General features: G+C 52.6%; 6 protein-coding genes across 6 annotated transcripts; 4 read left to right on the top strand and 2 right to left on the bottom strand.

The window, feature by feature from the left end:
• Positions 1-402: 402 nt before the first annotated feature.
• Positions 403-1,068, bottom strand: QC763_610940 (uncharacterized protein; the record flags this gene model as incomplete). Its single annotated transcript, XM_062914918.1, has 2 exons — positions 403-679; positions 731-1,068. The coding sequence occupies 2 exons, from the start codon at positions 1,066-1,068 to the stop codon at positions 403-405; spliced, it is 615 nt and encodes a 204-aa protein (XP_062763691.1).
• A 2,323-nt stretch (positions 1,069-3,391) lies between these two features.
• QC763_610930 (uncharacterized protein) lies at positions 3,392-5,002 on the top strand (the record flags this gene model as incomplete). Its single annotated transcript, XM_062914917.1, is given in 3 exon segments — positions 3,392-3,707; positions 3,721-4,075; positions 4,150-5,002. 3 exon segments carry the CDS (start codon positions 3,392-3,394, stop codon positions 5,000-5,002), a joined length of 1,524 nt encoding a protein of 507 aa, XP_062763690.1.
• A 312-nt stretch (positions 5,003-5,314) lies between these two features.
• Positions 5,315-6,295, bottom strand: QC763_610920 (uncharacterized protein; the record flags this gene model as incomplete). The annotated part of the gene is made up of 1 exon (XM_062914916.1): positions 5,315-6,295. The coding sequence occupies one exon, from the start codon at positions 6,293-6,295 to the stop codon at positions 5,315-5,317; it is 981 nt and encodes a 326-aa protein (XP_062763689.1).
• A 2,816-nt stretch (positions 6,296-9,111) lies between these two features.
• On the top strand, positions 9,112-11,334 carry QC763_610910 (uncharacterized protein). The gene is made up of 2 exons (XM_062914915.1): positions 9,112-10,285; positions 10,342-11,334. The coding sequence occupies exons 1-2, from the start codon at positions 9,774-9,776 to the stop codon at positions 11,276-11,278; spliced, it is 1,449 nt and encodes a 482-aa protein (XP_062763688.1). The 5' UTR covers positions 9,112-9,773; the 3' UTR covers positions 11,279-11,334.
• A 2,977-nt stretch (positions 11,335-14,311) lies between these two features.
• On the top strand, positions 14,312-15,388 carry QC763_0101510 (uncharacterized protein; the record flags this gene model as incomplete). The annotated part of the gene is made up of 2 exons (XM_062906403.1): positions 14,312-14,657; positions 15,300-15,388. Exons 1-2 carry the CDS (start codon positions 14,513-14,515, stop codon positions 15,386-15,388), a joined length of 234 nt encoding a protein of 77 aa, XP_062763687.1. The 5' UTR covers positions 14,312-14,512.
• Positions 15,389-15,507: 119 nt separating this feature from the next.
• Positions 15,508-18,327, top strand: QC763_610900 (uncharacterized protein; the record flags this gene model as incomplete). The annotated part of the gene is made up of 3 exons (XM_062914914.1): positions 15,508-15,972; positions 16,032-18,083; positions 18,139-18,327. The coding sequence occupies 3 exons, from the start codon at positions 15,508-15,510 to the stop codon at positions 18,325-18,327; spliced, it is 2,706 nt and encodes a 901-aa protein (XP_062763686.1).
• Positions 18,328-19,701: the final 1,374 nt, after the last annotated feature.

The following is a 19,701-nucleotide window of genomic DNA, read 5'->3' as shown; positions in this document are numbered from 1 at the left end:
CAAGGTAATCGCTTGAACCAACTGCAACTGCGAGATGATTAATTTTATTTACTCAAACTGTCCATAAGCCTTCCATACAGACATGCTGGGCTTGGTACCTCTCTGAGGTCTCCCTATTGCTCTGTCACCGTCCTACTGGTCTGCAGTTTTCCATCTCTTCAAGGGAAAGCGCACTAAAAACATGCCTTCGACTCCAGCTAGGAATTGACACCGACACATCTATAGCTAAGCATGAACGGCACCAATCAACAGAAAGATCCCGCCACATGACGAGGCTCGAACGAGGGGGTTTGAGAACCAAAATTTCTATTCGACTGCGTAGCTCGTGCGCAAACTCATCAGATCCTAATTCAAGACTGGTGCTCAATTCCAGCCATCCAACCCTCTCTCTCAGGCCCATGTCTATTCGTCATCGGGAAATCCTTTTTGGTAATAAATCTCCCACTCCACCTCGGCATCATAAGGTTTACAGACAAACTGGCCCCATGACTGGACTCTTGTGCCATGAGGAGAGAATTCCTTGCTGTAGCTATCTATGGTCCTCCTCAAGACGTCCCTGATGTCGTCGTTGCCAATATGGGCGAAAATGGCCTTGCCGCTGCGGCTCCGGAAAGCGGTGACACCGTAGGCGCAGGTTCGATATTCGACGAGCTGGTGCTGTAACCACATGAGAACGGTCCCAGGCAGGAAAGGTCAGTAAGCGCTGGTGACCCAAGGTAGACGCTTATACCAAGTGCCTGGGCCGACGATCCTGTCGTAGATGACTTCGCAGTCCTTGCTCTGGGGTGAGTGCAGGTTGGTCTGGTAATGGACCTTGACCGACTCATAGCAGTGGTCATCGCAGGCTGCTAAGTTTCCTGGTGAAGAGTACGTGATTTTGGTGATCTTGTAAGGGCTGTACCAGGTGTGGTGGCCGACTTGGTTGCTGCCCGGGACGAAATCGAAGCCGAGCCAGAAGGTCTTGTTGTCGGGGCCGGCCTGCCCAAAAATGACTGTCTCGTCTGGCTCGTGGACGGTAACGGCGTTGCCCAGGGTGAAGAGGGCCGCAAGAGGGATGAGAAAGCGCATGGTAAACAGCGATGACGGGGTGAGCAATGAAATTTGTGTATTGGACTATGTCATTTCGTGGTCAAGATATTGTAGATCCAACCGAGGACAAGATTCAAGGAGGCGCAATTTATCTCGTCTATAGACGGGCAACGCTCTTAAACAGTGAGCATGATGGAGACCCAACCCGGCGGCGGCGAGGGGGCAAGTTCCAGTCTATGGCACGTGTCAGGTTGACGGTATTCACGATCCCATGATGCCCTCAAGGTGGGGCATTCGACCGATTCCTTTTTCTGTTGGGTAAAATCCGGAAGGCCCCCATTCACACTTGGGGTCATGGGGGGAAAGAGCGAGCAATGAGGATATGGACGGTCGTGAGGAGCATATCATGCGCTGGGGAGCTTGAAATGGAGGCAGAGGAGCTGTGAGGGCCGTTGGTGAGTCGAGTGGTGTCGCGTCCAGTCACATCAAAGTGGCATTTCGACCCTTTGAGCTCTCAATGGTGAGCTGCGGCAGGTGAGCGACTGTGGTCCCAGCTGACGGCAATGCAGACTGCCTGGTGATGAGGACAATGCCAATTAAATAGCAGTCTGCTTCTTCCTCATGGCCCGACCGAGTTAGGCTCACAATGAAAAATAGTGAAAAACATCAAAAATTCCGGCCACGACGACCTCGAAGGGCAGACGATAACAAGCAACTCCTCTTTGTACAATGAAGGCTGCTCGCTATATTTCTAGGAATTCGTGATCTCCCGGAGGCTAGCCAAGGTAAGTATGAAGAAAAAGGAAAGCGAATAAAGGTGGGAGGATGGCCGAGCTATTACGTCTCGTGCGCTCATCCAGTTGGCCCTCCACTTCTGCCGCTCGAAGGCATTCACCAGGCCCATCAGCAGTGCCATCACCCTGTGAAGAGACCACCTACCTGAGAATTTTGAATTCCAATCATACCTTGAGCTCCAAAAACAAGGCGTGTAGATGAACCGAGAACCAATCTCATCTTGTTCTGATATTTGTTGCCATGACCGCAGGGCTTGATTGGAGCGGAACCCAAGCATTTGGGCTACACAGCATCAACCACAACACTGCTTCTACCAGGCTTGCGTTTTCATCCAGAGGCATATCAAGCATCTGACCATCCAGATCTACGTGCTGCAAGCTCAAACAGTCTGCATCATTTGATGCTCAACCCTGATCTTAGCCACGATATTATCAGGCGACAGTTGAATGGGTATGACCGCAAAAAGCCACTTGCGCCTCTGGTATCGGTCCAGTTTAATAACTTTGGTAAGTGTGGTATCAGCACCAGCAGGCAAGAAGCAGCCCGTGAAGATGGCTGGTTTTTCGTTCTCGATACAGACGACGCGCAAACGAGCACGTTTCTTTATAGAAGGCTCGCGAGGACGTCTTTGTCGCCGTCATTCACTATCCTCGTTTCTATGTCTATTCCACTGGAAAAAATGTTCTTAACAAGAGGAATCAGGTGGCACAAATGCCTGGTCTTAACCATGACGATGGTAGCGGTATTTGGTTTATTTTCTTCTCAACTTCCGATGCCCGAAGGTATGGTAGCTGGGACGTGTTCAAGGTATAATTATTAGGAACCGCACTGCTAGGTTGTTGGACATTCCTACCCGATGGTGGTACATACCCATACATATGGGGCTAAATTTGTGAAGCAACTGTTATCCACGCTTGATTGCCTGCATATGTACCCGATATTTGCAGGAAAGCCAACCAACACCATACTGCTTCCAATATCCTCCTTGTCGACCGGATTGGGAGCGATGATTGGGGAAGTGGGTTGACAAATACTGCACTGAGGCTAACCGCCATGCCGGGGTCCTACTGGTGGCATCATCGCAGCATCGACTTTATTATAGGGACGAGGAACATCATCCTTTCCCATCCAAAGGTTTCCTCAGTCTCTACCCTCTGCTCTCACTCTCCCTTTCCCCTTTAGTTTCTCAACCATAGTAGCCCAGCACGATGAATACTCTCCAAGCTCAAGACTTTCCACAGATTCTGGAATGCATCGAGGATCAGAAGCGAATGCTTCGCAATGCCCAATCCTATGCTGGGCAACGACCTGCCCGAAAAAAAATGAACGGATAGAAACGATTCTCAGATTCAACATCGCTCGCGCGGCACGACAGCAAAGCCAACAGTGCAGTCCTGGCTCCTTGCAGACCTCCATGGCGTTCATTCCAGCACCCTACCCACCCTGTACCCGGCCATTTTGCGAGCTGGAAAAAGTCCTGTTCAACGACCTCGTGCTCGAAACCCATCACAGAAGCACATATCTCTTAGTTCGAGTACTCACCCCTCAGGATCGAATGCCTGCCGTCATGGCCATTGTGGAGGACGAAAAGAGCGAGGTTTTTTTGCTTCAGCTCTATCATCAGGTTGAGATGACGGAAGACATTCTTGTCCCTGGCGGAATATTGATCATCAAAGACCCATACCTGAAGCTCACCGCTGATGGTCGGCACGGACTGCGCGTCGACCACGTCTCCGATGCTGTTTTCCTACTGGCACATGACAGACGCGTTCCCTCCTGTTGGCACTCGGAGCTCACGAACCCCCAGCTCAAGAGCGCCGACTTTTGGAAAACAAAGGGAAAAGAATTTTTGGTCAATCAAGATATCAGGCCGCAGTTGAACAGTAAGCAGTCTAGTCTTTGATGTGGGAAGCCTACTTATTCGTCAGTCTGGATCCCGTGGGAGGGGCCTTTTCACCACCAAAGCAGTCAAGACAGGTGATCTTATGTTTTGTGAAAAGGCGTTTGCATACGCATTTCATGAGGGTGAAGGAACGAGCGGCGACAGCAGCAGGCTGACGATGAATCTCCTGATTGACATCAATGCCAACAGCTTCACCTCTGGAGCCCAGCCGGAACTCATCACCATGCTCGTGCGAAAGCTTTACCGGAATCCCTCTCAGACTTCTGCGGTCAAGGGCCTCCACTGCGGCTCATATTCGCCCGTTCAGGGCACCTTTGACATCATTGACGGAATGCCAGTCATTGACTCGTGAGTGTGCTCGATTCATCATCGGCCGTCGAACTCGCGCCCTGTTTGCCATAATAATAGGATGATTCTCCCAGGTTTCTCCTCACCCGCATCCTCCTCTTGAACAGTTTCGGCTGCAAATTTCCGGAAAAAGCTGGTGCTCTCAAGCGGCCGGTAGGAATTGATCGCCTCGGCAACGTATTTCCCTCGCTGGGTCTTTGGACCTTTGCATCTCATATGCACCATTCCTGTCTGAGCAACGCCTTCTGCTCCTTCATCGGGGACATGACGATCGTACGTGCGATTGCGGACATTCCTGTCGATGCCGAGATCACCATTCAGTACTTGAACCCCTTCAATCCGCAACGTCAGCAAAAGTATATCATAAACTGGGCTTTTGCCTGCGACTGTGCCATGTGTGAGGATGATGACCACACAAGCGACATAGTTATTGCCAAAAGGAAGAGACTGGGCGAGTCACTTCAACAGTTGCTCCGTCTCCTGTCTCGGCGTGGCGGCTCTTCCGGCACTGCGGGAATTGCAAGCCTGATTCGCAAGAGCAGCGACCTGCTCGCCGAGATGGAGGAGACATACATCAAGCCCACGGAGGAGGTGCCGCGCCTGACCCTATGGGTTGGCTACCGAGACTTCGCGTGCGCATTAACATTGACAGGAGCAGGCCTTAGTTCCAACGCCCAAAAGGCGATCGAGATTGGCTTGAAGGCTCTGCGATGCCTGAGGTTTGTGATCGAGAGTGGAAGTTTGGGGTCAAATCAAGGGTTGGTTGTGAAAAAATGGGGGTATATGGCGCCCGGAGAGCTTGACTGTTGGATCTGTCTAAAGACTGCCTATGACTGTACCGGATCTCATGAGCTGGCGCTGGCAGCTGAGGGGTGCGCAAAGGTGTGTTGCAGAATTCAGCTCGGGGAAGCTGAGACTTTTCAGTGAGGGCTGGGACGGCGTCAGGTATCAGAGTAGGCCGGGTATGTTGTGTGGAAAAAACAACCAGAAACCTGGCCGGGCTTAACCCCTGGAATATGCCTGATTCACCACTCGGAGGGTTAAGTGGCATCGTGGAAACTCAATCAACATGTACAGGTCAACTCAGGCAGGTACAGATATGGAGCTTTATGCAAGACATTCGAAACATGAACTTAATGATGACAGAAACTATTCTCGCAATCGCAGCGTACAGTAGGCTCCACTAAAAGGAGAAAAAAGCAAAACAATAACAAGAGGAAATCGCGGCTAATCTTCCGCTCAAGAATGCGTCGTCAGAAACCTCCCCACCACGCCGACAAACCTGTCTGTTTCCTCCAAATGGGGCATGCTCGAACTGAGCGCAAACTGCACCCACTTGACCCTTGCCTTGGTCTTGGAGAACCAAGGCAGGACGCAAGCATCTTGCGCCGAGTCAAAGTATCCGTTTATCAGCAGCACTCCACCTGGGACTGTCTTTTCCGTCACCAGACCTAGCTCAGACACCACACTCCAGTCCTTGAGCGAACCGTTGATATCAACGCTGGCGGGTGTGCTTGGGCCTCCGTTCATGGCGTGATGAACAGTGTCATTCTCGGCAAGGCTATGCAAAGAAGTCATGAGTTCCTCTGGGAAGAACGGTTCAACTCGACACAGATGACGGCGGTGTAACTCCATGGCTGCTGTGGCGTGCTCTGGGCTCAGGGGGTCGGCCAACGAAGCCTGGATTTCCAGTGGCAGAAAGGATCGCAGTTCTGCGCCCACCTGAACAAATGTTTTCATGCTGGAGGGGGTAGAGCACAGAATGAGCTTGCGGAGACCGGCCGGCTGGGTCAAGGCGTGGGAGGAGATGAGCATGCCACCCCAGGAATGACCGAAGAGATCGTATACGGTGATGCCCAAGCAGCGAATCAAATTATCCAGCTCGGCGAGGAAAAGATCGATGGTGAAGAAGCTTGGGTGATACTGGTGCGGAGAAAAGTGGGTGGAGCGGCCGCAGCCAACTTGATCATACATCACGACGGGTATGGTGTAGTCGGTGCTGATCAAAGAGATGGGGAGGAGGTAATCGTGAGGGATGCCAGGGCCGCCATGGACGCAGATCAAGGGAACCTTTTTGCTGGAAAGGTTGCCCCATATAGAGTAGGATGTCTCTGCAATGTTGTTGGTTGAGGGAATGCGGAAGCGGACGGTTCCTGATCTTGTCGGCGGTGCATAACGGCGGGTTTGGCCTGGTGGAGGAGGGTAGGTGGTGGGATCCATCTTGGTGGTTTTTTGAAGTCTGGTTTTGTCTTGTGTCTCTGGGTCGTTCTACTTTTCTGAATGTCTTTGTTGACCTTTGAGATGGCAATATCTGTACTATCTCAGATAGGTAATGGTTCCTCTCTTTGGTATTAATACTCCATCGCTCCCAATGTCCTCCTGCTTGAATCTTGATGTACCTCATTCTGATCCCATCGCCAAACTACCTTACCACGCTCACCATACCTAGTCATCGTCGTGAATAGCAACTTACTGTTAAGCTGCTCTAGTGCCTCTTCTGATCCTCCGTGGTTTTGCGATTCGAGTTCTGACGTAAGAATCTGTTTGTGAATCGTCTGTGAACGGTGCGGGTAGTGCAGCCGAGAAGGCTACAGCTGATGGGCGAATGAGAATGACAGATTCGTACTAGACTTTCCCGACGTGGCAACCCGTATGTAAGCACCACCAGAGGCTGGGGCTCGAGATTCGAACGAACCACTCCATGGATTCTAACCCCGGTCCGGTGCCCGGGAGTGATGCCGTGCCAAGGTTTTGAAACACACAGATCGCTGCTCTTGCCGCATTGATCTAGAACTGATGATGTCTACCTAGAGCAAAAATAGAGGTGTTTGTTTCAACGCTACGATTGAGTGCTCACCATCTCATGTGGCGACGGTTGTGGAGTGGAAACCGGGCATTTTTGTTAGGCAGCCGAATTGTCATTCTCGCTATTCATCCTCCTGCCACAGGCCCAACCCAAGATTTCTTTGTTTGCACCAATGTAACTATCCTCCAGTGGCTCAACCAAGTAGCAGTCCCCACCTTCTTGTCCACGACGATTGCCGCGTTAGAGACTGAGTATAGATTAGTATTGTCTGGAAAACCAATGCGCTGGCGATTTTTGTTCTCGGTATAATGGGCGAGACATGGAAGCTTGTTGATAATAGCCTCTCCAAGGTTCATCTCGCCGTCCCACTAAATCAAAGACTACTAGTCGATAACGTACCTATGTTGAGAACTCAAAACTGAGCGTATGAAGATACCTATCTGTGTTTGTTTGATAGCTACTTCATGCCTACCTAGTTCTATGGGCTTCGGGCGTCTAGCTCTGCCTGCCTGAGAGATGCCTGGAGACAGTGAGGTGGGTCGACCTGTTATAGGTACTTAACCAGCTCCACATGGACTTAGCCTCCACGCAACTGATGCTAGGAAACGTAGTACGAAGGTGTCTGACCATGTGCAGTGGTGTATTCATCACCCGATGTGTGAGACACGTCTATAGCCGCATCTCACGTTAACGCGGTTTGCAAAATATGCTACGGGGCAGGATAACTTATCTCAGAACACTACACCGTCATCAGCAGCACCAAGCCCACCTATCGTCCATGGCGGTGAAACAAGCACTGAGGTGATCTACAAAGAAAACTGTGGTTATCTGGCGAGTACTGCAGGCCATCGAGAAAGATGATGAGCTGGCCTCCTTGTGCGGCTCGGTGACGACGGGCAAGGTGGACTTTTGACAAGGCTAGCAGCGGTGAGAGCTTCACAAGGAGGCAATATGACGCTACGCCCTAACATTACACCTGTCTGCCAGCCTCTCGTGCGGTAATGCCCCTTCCCGATATACGCGGCATCGAAAGACACGTCCAGGGTCTAGAACAGTTGAGGTGAAATCACCAAGCCGCTTCATCATGCAATTGCCTGTTTCGCCGCACTATCCGATGAGCTTGACCAAGGAGTGATGCACACCTCATCCAGCTCATCTCGCAATGATAAGGGGGCGCTGTTGGCCCGGTGTGTTGAAGGGAATGCGGTGACTGCATCCAGCTTATCAGTGGCGTGCAGGAAAATGGACATGGCACCGGCGAGAGGAGAAACGGCGTCTAATATTGTGAGCTGAAGACGAGGGAAGGGAAATTCGACCCCCACGCAGCAGATAAACGTTCCCAATTCTTAGAACCGGCTTGCGGCTCATGATCTTCAGAAGCTTGTCTCTGCCTGGGCTGTGCTTGTGTCTTTGTCGGGAAGGAGAAAAGCCTCCGAGCATGGGAGGTATCGTCACAAGTGCCATGCGGCCGGTGAAACTATCGAAACCCACCTTTGGAGAGATTCTTCGGATGCCTCAGAGAAATTGGTTGTGTTGTGCGGACCGGCTCGGCGCTCTTCAGCTCGGTTCAAAAGCCTTCAGAATTCCACTCCGTGAAATTATATCACTTCATGGAGCTTGCGGCTGGAAGGCATTATAGCACAAAGGAAGCAATCGCATTCCCTGAGGCCTGTTTGCACTGACCTCCAAGGCGACCAGGCGTTCCATGCCTTGTGGCACGACAGAAAAAGGCGCTATCGATGCGCTGGAGCTGTTGTGGAAATTAGCACAGGCCCAAGAGGGAATCACTGAATGCCACAAGCGGTTATGCATGACGTCCAGGTCTAACCTGAAGAGGACGAAGAGGTGAAGGTGGTGGGCAGGAGAAGCTGCAGGAACAGGGGGGAGGCGCCCAGCCACAGTCCAATGTTCAAGACCCTCGTTAACCGAACGTTACGATTGCATTCGTACTGCGTAATTTACGCGCCCGTACACTCTTTACAGATGCCAAACAAGCATCGCACATTTCCACCACTCCAGAACGCTAGCCACGCTGTCAACCAAGAAAAGTCTGTCTGTCCGATCCATTGGCGAGCTGAGAAAAGAAGGGATTGCTTTGCAGAGTAACACGACCGCATTTCTGTGTTCGGATTCGCCCAGTGTGCCCTGGTGGGTGGTTCAATCATCCCATGAGGCCATTGGGGGGTCCGGAGGATGAAGTGCTGAAGAATGTGTAGTATACACTAGGCCTGGCGAGACCATGGTTCTGATGCTGATCGCAGATCGTCCGGCTGTTGCTGGCTGAAGATCGAGATCATCTCCATCGCGCCCTGGGCCGGTGATGATCGGTGGGGTTGTGGAAGCTGTCAAAAGTCAACTGTCAGCGAACAAGCGCGAGATTTACCGCTACCCGAAAGAGGCAGGCATCCCCTGGCCCTTTCTGGCCCCTGCAGCCCAGCGACAGGACCCACCCATACGAACAGACAAGGGGGCCCCTGGGCGATAAACTCTCGCACAGGTGGGCGCCCAGACGCATGGCCAGCTCCGGATGCCTTCAGCTGCCCAGAGAGGTGCCCGGGCCTATGACCATCCCTTTTCGGGACGTCCAGCGTAACGCTCCCCCTTCATCCCGCTTTTACAACCACCACCGTGCCTTGCTGTCGGGTGCGGAGCTCCTCTTCTTTCGTTTTTTTTTTTTGGGCATTTGTGCTTGTCTCTGCTGCAACACCAGACTGGTGTCCATCACGCCCATTCAACCCCTCCCTCTACCCCACGATCGTTTCCCTGGTTGTTTACTCTCGTTGATCTTGCAACCTCCAACTCCTCCCGCCCTGACAGCTCGACGGCGTTGTGCTCCGGCCCCGCCAACTTGGTATAAACAGCAGCCCATCAACAAGCCCAAGAATATCTCACATGGATCACCAACAAGACTACTATGGCCCTGGCCAACCAGGCACCGTGAACTCGAGCGCCGTCCCAACACTACGACGTCCGGGCTCGCTGAACGACCCAGACGGACGGAACCCCTTTGGCGATGGTGTCGAGTCCCAGGCTTCCCAGAGATCAGTCAACAATGGCAACCCATTCTCCAGCCCGTCGGCATCCCGCCCACCAAGCAGCTTCGACTCTTCCTCGGCCATGGGAGCCCGCTATGAGGACAGGGGACAGCGTTACTTTCACTCGAGGCGAGTACGCAAGGGCGAGGTGGAGAAGCCGTGGACCAAGACGGTTGATCCCAAGGAAAAGTGGGTGACGATTCTGCCCGTGATCGGTATCGTTATCGGGTTGGGAATTTCGGGCTTCTTGGTGTGGGACGGCATGCGCAGTGTGGTCAAGCACAAGTACTGCCCAGTGTTGGAGGAAGACTTTAGCGGGGGCTTCAACTCTGACGTCTGGATGAAGGAGGTGCAGCTGGGCGGGTTCGGGTGAGTTTGAGCTGAAATGCTGCCATGTCGCGATACCCCAACTAACAATATCACAGCAATGGCGAGTTTGACATGACTACTGCGGGCGACGAGAACGTCTTTGTTCAGGATGGCAAGCTCATCATCAAGGCGACCCTGACCGATGACAAGTACATCTTGCAGAACCACACCATCAACCTCATCGATGACGGTACTTGCACATCCACCGAGTTCAAGCACTGCGTTGCTGTCACCAACACCAACAACGGCAATTCGAGCATTGTGCCCCCTGTGAAGTCGGGCCGTATCAATACCAAACCGGGTGCCGCCATCAAGTATGGCCGTGTCGAAGTTACTGCCAAGCTTCCCGAGGGTGACTGGCTCTGGCCCGCCATCTGGATGATGCCCGTCAAGGACACCTATGGAGCCTGGCCTGCGTCTGGCGAGATCGACATTGTGGAAAGCCGCGGCAACAACTATACCTACCCGCAAGGTGGCAACAACATCATGTCCTCTGCGCTTCACTGGGGTCCTTCCCCCGCCCAGGACTCGTGGTGGCGCACCAACGTCAAGCGCCCCGCGCTCCACACGACCTACTCTGCCGGGTTCAACACCTTCGGTCTCGAATGGTCGCAGAAGTACCTCTTCACCTATGTCAACTCGCGGCTCCTCCAGGTTCTCTACACCAACTTTGACACTCGGCTCTGGGAGCGCGGCAATTTCCCCAGCGCCGACTCCAACGGAACCTGGATCCGCAACCCCTGGGAACAGGGCGGGCAGAACGCTCCCTTTGACCAAAAGTTCTTCCTCATCCTCAACGTTGCCGTCGGCGGCACCAACGGCTGGTTCGAGGACGGTGTCAATGGCAAGCCCTGGCTGGACTCTTCCGAGAACGCCAGGAAGAACTTTTGGGAGGCCAGAAACCAGTGGCTTCCCACATGGAAGTCCCCGCAGATGGAGGTCAGCAAGGTCATCATGTGGCAGCAGTGCAACGGTGACGAGGGTGATTTGTAGCAGGTTACGGCATTCTTCATGGGCATACAACAAACTAGGGTTAATCGTTTCCTGGGTTGGGGAGATATTTTACTGGGTGTTTTGGGTGTTACTGATAGATTGGCTTTTAATGTTTTCTGGTATATCGTAATACCTGTCTCTGTGTAACTATTCTGGTATTTGCTTGTCGAGGACGATGAGGAGCATTGGACACTGTTTTGGCAGCACAGAGATGAAGCAACAACAACATGGGTGTGCATTTTCTACCTGAGGTACTTGATCTTGATCACCTTGCCAAACGTTTCCCAGCGTGGAAATGATGTGCGATTGCATATCGATCACATGCTTTGTGCTCTTCAACAATTGACTTTGGGAGATCTGGACGCCACTGTCGATGGTGGGGGACCAGTGATGGTGGTGAGGGACGGGAGGAGTAGCGCCATGTTGTGCCACCGTGCTGGTCTGGATCTCCAACGTCATCCAACCCGAATTGGCTGTTGTGGTTGTTGTTGTTGTTGAAGGTACCCACCTTATCTTCAAGCTCGGTGAAAGGTGCAGATCAGGGGTGTCTTTTCACGATGTCAACATTGGACCCAAAACGAGGATCAAGGTGCATGGCCTTGACATCTTATATGTCAAGAAGCATACAAGCTTACCCTTAATCCAAAGATGTGAGGTTGAAGTCCAACTCCATGTGGCTGACCGAAGCATTGCAGTTCCATGGAACGGTCTCACCTGCAGCACCACCCTTGACATAAACACCGCAAAAAAGTCCGAACCCCCTCTAGCAAAGTTATCCGAAACCGCCTTGTCACGTATTGTAAAACAAACGAGTCGTCTTCCAAGTCCAAGAGCGTAAGCTGCATCTAAACCGTCCGACCTGCCTGGAAAGCTCGTATTTTGGCCTTTGTGATCCACCACAAGAACCAACCTCGAGCGGATATCCACTCGAACCTTTGGGAGAGCGCAACAAAACCACAAATGATGGCGCCGACCACCGATGCGCTGGACACTCATGGGCGATACGAAGCCCTGGGTACAACACTTTGCTCTGTTATTTACAGAATACCAGGGCCGCAGCTATGTTTGCGCTTGTCTTACCTGGAGCGCGCGCGGCAGGAGGGGCGGCAGCGACCGAGCCGTCAGTCTCAGTCCCCTGAGCCCGAAAGCTCGGCGGCGTCGACAAATCTACGGTGAGCCGCCACGGCGAAGTTGACCAGAAAGGTGCGATGCGAAAAGCAAAGTTTCTCCGTGCATGCAGAGACTGAACCGAGCCTTGGGATTCTCAGCATCACCTTTGGCATCATAGCGCGATGATACTCGCCTGGAGTTAGCCATTTTATTTATTTTTTGTTCAGGGTCTGCCTCAAAAGGCTTGGCGAGGCCAAACCTAAGCCGGTGAGCCCCTCAGCCGGCTGGTGATGGATTGCTTTCTCGATAGGGCTTCCAGGTTGTTCGGAGGGCTCCACCACACGAGCGCTAGAAATTTCCTGAAGGCCGGGACACCCGTTGACGGAAATGGTGCCCAACACGTGCCCAACGGTGCCGGCTGCTGTGGAAAAAATATGTATGTATTGTACGGCCGATGCTGCTGTCTTCGGGGGTTCCAGACGGTGGAGATGGCTTCGCGAAAACGAGTCAAGCGGTGGCTGCAGTCCCAAGGCAGGAAAAGCCATTGCGTAGCTGCCAGCTGAAAAGGGAGCGGTGTTATTGCAGAGGACGCATCCTGTGCAGCATTCGGCTGTGATATTGACACTGACAACGCAGCCATGCATGTTGCTGATAAGAGACGCGATCCTGACGCTTGTGTCTAAATTTTTTTTTTTTTGGAGAATACTCAACAACCGAGAACCCTGGCCCTGTCTGCCGGTATCCAACATGATCGACGTCGGCGGAACCCAGCAATTTGGGTCGGCCGGGATGGCGCTGGCATTTTTCATTCATGAAAATGAAAAACCTATTTTAGATGGCCGATTACCGCGATAGTCTCTGGTGTTTTTCGATCCGAGACCTAACAGAGCTGGACGAATACTGGGAAGCCCATGATGGAACATGTGGCCCTCATTTGTTCTTATCGTCCCTGGGAGACCCTGAGTCGTTACCAACCTGTGGGTTCAGTGGCACGGTTCACCGAAAGGCAATGATGAGATGAACAAGAGCGGTGCACGGTCTCGGATATCAGATAGGACCCCTCCGCGGCTGACTTTTACGGGGATGTGAACAAGACACCTGGTTTTTCTGGCTTTCTCTCAAGAAGAGGTCGGCACGGGATCGCGCAGCGACTGGCCAGTTGAGATGTCGGAATTTTTTTGTTTGGCGGGTTCGGGTTGTACAGAGATAGGGGAATACGAGAAGACGGCAGCAACAACGTTTATGAGCCAAAAATAGGTAGGACAGCTGCATAACCTCGGCCAACAATTGTTGCCTTCCTAATCAGATTGTTCCTGATCAAAATGCGAGCCAACGAATCCAACGAGAAAAAGCAAACATTTCCTCGTCTCTCTCACATTGATTGATTAGGGACCTGAGGTGCCTACCTTAGGGAGATCGGGAAAACATGATGTGCGCGGGGATTTGGTCGCGGCGCTGCAAATAAGGTTTAGAGGATGAGGGGCACAGCGATTAATACATGCGGAATTGTCATCATAAGCCTGTACTCTATAATTGCAGTGTCACTAAATCCGGGCGACGCGACTTATCATGATGAAAGTGAACATCAACAACAGCACAATCAGGTAGTTATATGTTCTAGAGGTCCATGACCAAATTGGCTACCATGGCGAAGTGCGAGCCAGGGTTGTAGTGACTGGTAATGGTGTCCGTTAACATACCAAGCAGAGTGTCCTGCAGTCCTCTATTAACTTAACACCACTGCATCAGCGTCTGCGATGTAACATACTATGGCGCGATACAAAATGGAGCATGTCCCCCACCGACAGAGGGCGCGAGCGATAGGGGGGGTCGCAAAGCAATAAACAGATATAATAAAAAAAAAATATTGCGATAAATAGATGTGGCTGCCATTCAAGAGCTGAGCTGGAAACCCACCGCTGTCGCATTAGTACCGCATTCTTCTGCCCCTGTCACCCCACCTTTCTGATGTGACAGGTATCCGTATCGATGTATTTCAGTGAAACTATTGTTTTCCCCACTTTCCACTGAAAGTACGAGAGCAAACACTTCGCATTGGCGTTCCCAAAGGTGCTGAGAAAAACGCCATGAAATTTCCCTAACCGCCAAGCTTCCAGCCTGTGGATGCGCCCAAAAATGGCGCCGGCGACAACGAACCGCCTGGCCCTGCCGATTTGGACACCAGGGCAGCCTGGACGGAGGAGGACAAAGCTTCGCCTGCCCCGTTCAGTCTCTGAGCGCGGAAGGGTGACCTTCAGCCAGATCAAGAGTCACCACCAGCCAGGGCGTTGTGACAGTCAAACAGAGGATGACTGACAGCGGGACAGGAATAGGATACGTACCGGTAACCTGGCTTCCGCTATCACCCACACGGGCCCTCCCAGGTCCCTCATCCATGCTGTGAAGTGAACACCACACAGACAGGGGGGGCACATGCCAAGCGCCTGGGCTTCGGTGGTCGTCAAGACCCCTGGGGCCAATCGCCTCTGAACCGGGGGGGCAGCTTGCATCCCAGCTCCAGTTGCTGTCCACTCTTTTGATCCTCCCCCTCCCTGTCGCTGTCTCTTCGTTCTGTTCCTCCAGATCTTCGAATTGCAAGAAAAAAGGTCAGAAAGGCTCGGGATCAAGGACAGGACAGGAGCTGTGAAAGCTTGGGCGCCCATCACCAACACTCCACAAGGCACTGCATTTGACCCAAGCCGTCGAAGTCCGCTGTCTTGAGCGTCCTTCACCCGTTGTCTCACTCGCCTCGCTCCTCCGGCTTGGAGCATAAACAGCAAGCCGTCCACTCGCTACCTTGACTTGGTACCACGCTCGTTTCGCCCAAGCATCAACACTCAGTCCCCAAGACTAAACAACAAGGTATGTCTTTGGTGTGCGAGGAGCGGTGGCGGATGCTGATCACATACAGACGTCAAGTTAAGCATCCACTTGGGTGTTAAGGTTGTTGTCGGTTCGAGTGGCGCTCTCCACTGTGTGCTCTTGAACAAGAGGGCTTAAAGTTAAAGGGCCTCCCCACCCTTCCGGACTGGGAACTTGAACTTCGACCGGCAAGAGAGCACTTGGGAAACGTCTCTTCTCAACCGAGTGAGGCCGCGGTGCCTCGACCCCATCCAGCCATGGGTATCGGCAACTACTTCAAGGCCGAGAAGCCCGGCAAGTCGGAAGAGGCACAACAGCAGCAGCAAGTACAGCAACTCCAGCCCCCACAACCACGTCGAGGCTCGAGACAACATGGACACCAACAAGGCCAATCATCCGTCTCGGAGAAGCCGCCATCAGAAAGGTTGACTCACAATGAGCACGAACTTCAGCTTCCCACACCGCGGGGGAGCTCGAGGCCGCAGTCAGTATCAGGTCGGTCCATCAAGTCAACAGGTAGCTCCATGTTCCTCGATGACATCAAGCACGAGGTCATGGTAAACTACCTTTACCAACAGCAGTGCTCGCACTTGTGGGTATCAGATGGCAGCGGCGAGATAGAGGGCGTACTGTTGCGCAAGTCAAGGGGACAGTACATGGCCTGCCCGCCATCACTTGGAAACTCCCCATTCGCCATGGCTTGCGCTGCGCTCAATGTTCAGGTATGTGGACTGCTTGCTGTTTGAGAATGCGCCAGCGTGTATGCTGACCCGGACCGTAGTGTGCCATGACTGTCAACTCCAGAGTTATCAAGACCTTTTTGGCCTGGTCGCCCGATGCCGTTGATGTGCCATTGATGAACGGCTTGCGCGTTCAGATTCTTCCCACTATTGACGACCTGCCACGTGCCAGAAAGCACCAGTTCGCCGCTTTTGTTGCCTCCGAGGGCCTCCTGATTGTGTGGGACGACGAGGCGCTACACCTGGTGGAGAGAGCGAGAGGTATCGAGAAGGAGCTGATGGACTTGGTCTGGAAGGCTGGCGCTGAGGAAGATGAGGAGGAAAAGGGTGGACTTCCCATCCCTGTGGAGGCCGAGGTTGACGAGGAGAGCGGAGAGTTGAAGCCCGAGAAGAGACCAGTCCATCTGCTCAACACCTATCTCGTCAGCTTGACCCTCATTCTGGTCACCGTCTCTCTGGGCGCCGCCTTCCGCCAGCTCGCCATTGAGGTTTCGGTCGACAACAACTACACCCGCTTGGCCCTCGTCGCCTTGTTCCCAGTTCAGATCTTCTTCACGCTCTTCTTCGCCCAGGTTATCGTCGGTTGCCTGGCTCAAATCTTTGGTCCGATCCGCCAGCTCACCATCAACTCCAAGTTTTACTCTGCGCGCCCACCTCCGAGACTGCAGGCGGCCATCCTGCCACACGTGACGGTCCAGTGCCCCGTCTACAAGGAGGGTCTCAACGGTGTCATTGCGCCCACCGTCAAGTCCATCAAGCAGGCCATGTCGACATACGAACTGCAGGGTGGATCTGCCAACATGTTCATCAACGATGATGGCCTTCAGTTGATCTCGGAAGAAGACCGCCGCGCCCGCATCGAGTTCTACGCCGACCACAGCATTGGTTGGGTTGCCCGTCCCAAGCACGGCGAGAATGGTTTCACTCGCAAGGGCAAGTTCAAGAAGGCTTCTAACATGAACTTTGCCCTCATGATTTCGTGCAAGGTCGAGGAGAAGCTCGAGCAGATTCAGCGCACCCCGGATTGGTCTCAGCACGATGAAGCGATGGCCTACGAGCGTGCTCTCAAGGAGGTCCTCGAGGCCGATGGCCGCGCCTGGGCTGATGGTAACATCCGTGTTGGTGATTATATCCTGCTGATTGACTCTGATACCCGTGTCCCCGCCGATTGCCTGCTCGACGCCGTCTCCGAGATGGAGCTCTCTCCCGATGTCGGCATTATGCAATTCTCGTCCGGTGTCATGCAGGTCGTCCACACCTACTTTGAGAACGGCATTACCTTCTTCACCAACCTCATCTATAGTGCTATTCGGTACACTGTCTCCAACGGTGATGTCGCCCCCTTTGTCGGTCACAATGCCATTCTCCGCTGGTCCGCTATTCAGCAGGTCTCGTATGAGGACGAGGATGGGTACGAAAAGTTCTGGTCTGAAAGCCACGTGTCTGAAGATTTCGACATGTCACTGCGTCTCCAGTGCAATGGTTACATCATTCGTCTCGCTGCGTGGGCCGGTGAAGGGTTCAAGGAAGGTGTGTCACTTACCGTGTACGACGAGTTGGCCCGTTGGGAAAAGTATGCCTATGGTTGCAACGAGCTGCTCTTCCACCCTATTCGCATGTGGATCTGGAAAGGGCCATTCACTCCTCTCTTTCGCCGCTTCCTGTTCTCCAACATTCGCTTCACCTCCAAGATCACCGTCGTTTCTTATATCGGTACCTATTACGCTATCGGCGCTGCCTGGATCATGACCAGCGTCAACTACTTCCTCATGGGCTGGTTCAACGGGTACCTCGACAAGTACTATGTTGACTCGTGGCAGGTTTGGTTCTCCATCATCATTGTGTTCAACGGGCTGGGCAACATCGCCCTGGCTGTCATGAGATACCGTGTCGGCGAGCGCAACATTCTGTACGCCATCTTTGAGAACTTCAAGTGGACCTTCTTGCTGGCCATCTTCTTGGGTGGTCTCTCGCTGCACGTTTCGCAGGCCCTGCTGGCCCACATGTTTGAGATCGACATGACATGGGGTGCCACCAGCAAGGAGGCCGAGTTCTCCAACTTCTTTATCGAAGTGCCCAAGGTGCTCAAGAAGGTATGCTATCTGTTTTGCTATCTCCACACGAGCATCATGCTAACACGGCCATCAGTTCAAATTCTCAATGCTTTTCGCCTCACTCTTCATTGCCGGCATGGTCATCCTCGCCGTTGCGCCCTTTATTCCTTACAGCTGGCACATCACCGACTTTGTGGCCATCCTTCCCATGGCGACCGTCGCGGCATCGCATCTGTTGCTGCCGCTTGCTCTCAACCCAGCGCTGATGACCTTCTCGTGGTAAATGATGAGCCACGACCTCGAACAACAAAATCGTTGCACTTTTTTCTTTCTCTTTTTGTCACGTGCAGCCATGCATATATCACATACAGCCCGAAATATACTTATTGTTATCACCGGCACCTCTCGCCAAAACAAACACTACAAAATCTTTTCTTCTGCTCTCAGATATACACGACTCATATAGACCAGGAAGACAATAGGGGGTAGGATTGGTACCTAGGAAGGCGGAAGTTTGGAGTTGGTTAGGGGTTCTTGGATTTATTGTTTTATTTATTTGGTTAATTTGATAGTGCTGTTTTACGAGGATGGGACAACCTTATTGGTAATTACCTATTCTTTTTCTTCTCATGATAGTATGTGAGTGTAATACCTTGTGGAAAGCCTGGTGGAACCACGATACCTAGCAAGAATGGAACACGATTCAACCACATTGAGGCAGTCATAACGCGTTATTGTACGCCAGCTTTTTGTCGGTACAATCGATATACGACTGTCAGTAATTTAGAGTCGAACCTGCGTTAGCACTCACCTGCTCCGGATCGCTACCCTTCACGACCGCGCGTAGTCGGCTGTACACTCGCAGAGCATCCTCCTACAGCATCATCAGCCTATCATGTCAAGTCTTGCGGTCTCGTGATGGCCGAGAAATCAGGGTTGGCAGAGCTCGACGTACGACCGAATCTCGTATTAAGGAGCGGTCTCCGATCGAGTCAGCTGCGAAGCGCTTGCCATGCAGATGGCGTATATGCAGCTGCCAATTGCCGCGGCGCGCGCACCAGCGATAGCCTCAACCTGAGACACGCAGATAAAAGACGATAAGCAGGTTTCGGGTTGCCAAAATCACGGTGGTGCATCTACAGAGAATCTCGTCTGGGCTTGACCTGCGGCCTTGGCCAAGAACGCCAACCTGAATGACAACACTGCATATTCGTCTCGTGGCACCTGTGGAACGAGAGCTCGCACCCGATGGCTTGCAAGGCTTGTATCCCATTTTCTATCTGCATATGTCGAGTCCAGCTTGCCTTGCTCTTTTCACCCTTTCGAGAAGGGTATCGGAAGGTGAGGTACCTAGGAAGCGGTCAGTAGGTAGCCGTGGAGGCTGTTGTGGCGGCCGCTTAAAGGGGCTCTATAAGCATTGAGGTGGAGAGAAGATACAAAGATATAAGATAAAATAAAATAAAAGGTATTTCTTGTTGCTTCTCCCCGGATACATCTTGTTTGTGTTTGTGTAGGACGATAGGAGCTGGATGAGACGATTGCCAAAAGTTTTGGAGGACCCCGCCACACTACATTGACAATCATCAAACTGAGGAACTTTGAAGCCACAATATCCTATATCACAGCTATTTATCTCAAGGGCCTAGCTGGCGAGGCG

This window comes from Podospora pseudopauciseta, chromosome 6 (genome assembly GCF_035222475.1).
Source record: "Podospora pseudopauciseta strain CBS 411.78 chromosome 6, whole genome shotgun sequence".
NCBI classification, from domain to species: Eukaryota; Fungi; Ascomycota; class Sordariomycetes; order Sordariales; family Podosporaceae; genus Podospora; species Podospora pseudopauciseta.
Note: the sequence above shows the minus strand (reverse complement) of the source record. Positions and strands in the feature narration are given on the sequence as shown.

Excerpts from the sequence above, each read along its gene's own strand:
- QC763_610910 (XM_062914915.1), top strand. The coding sequence starts at position 9,774 with ATGGATCACCAACAAGACTACTATGGCCCTGGCCAACCAGGCACCGTG. Across the intron at positions 10,286-10,341 it reads GTGCAGCTGGGCGGGTTCGG|CAATGGCGAGTTTGACATGA; the intron begins GTGAGTTTGAGC and ends ACAATATCACAG.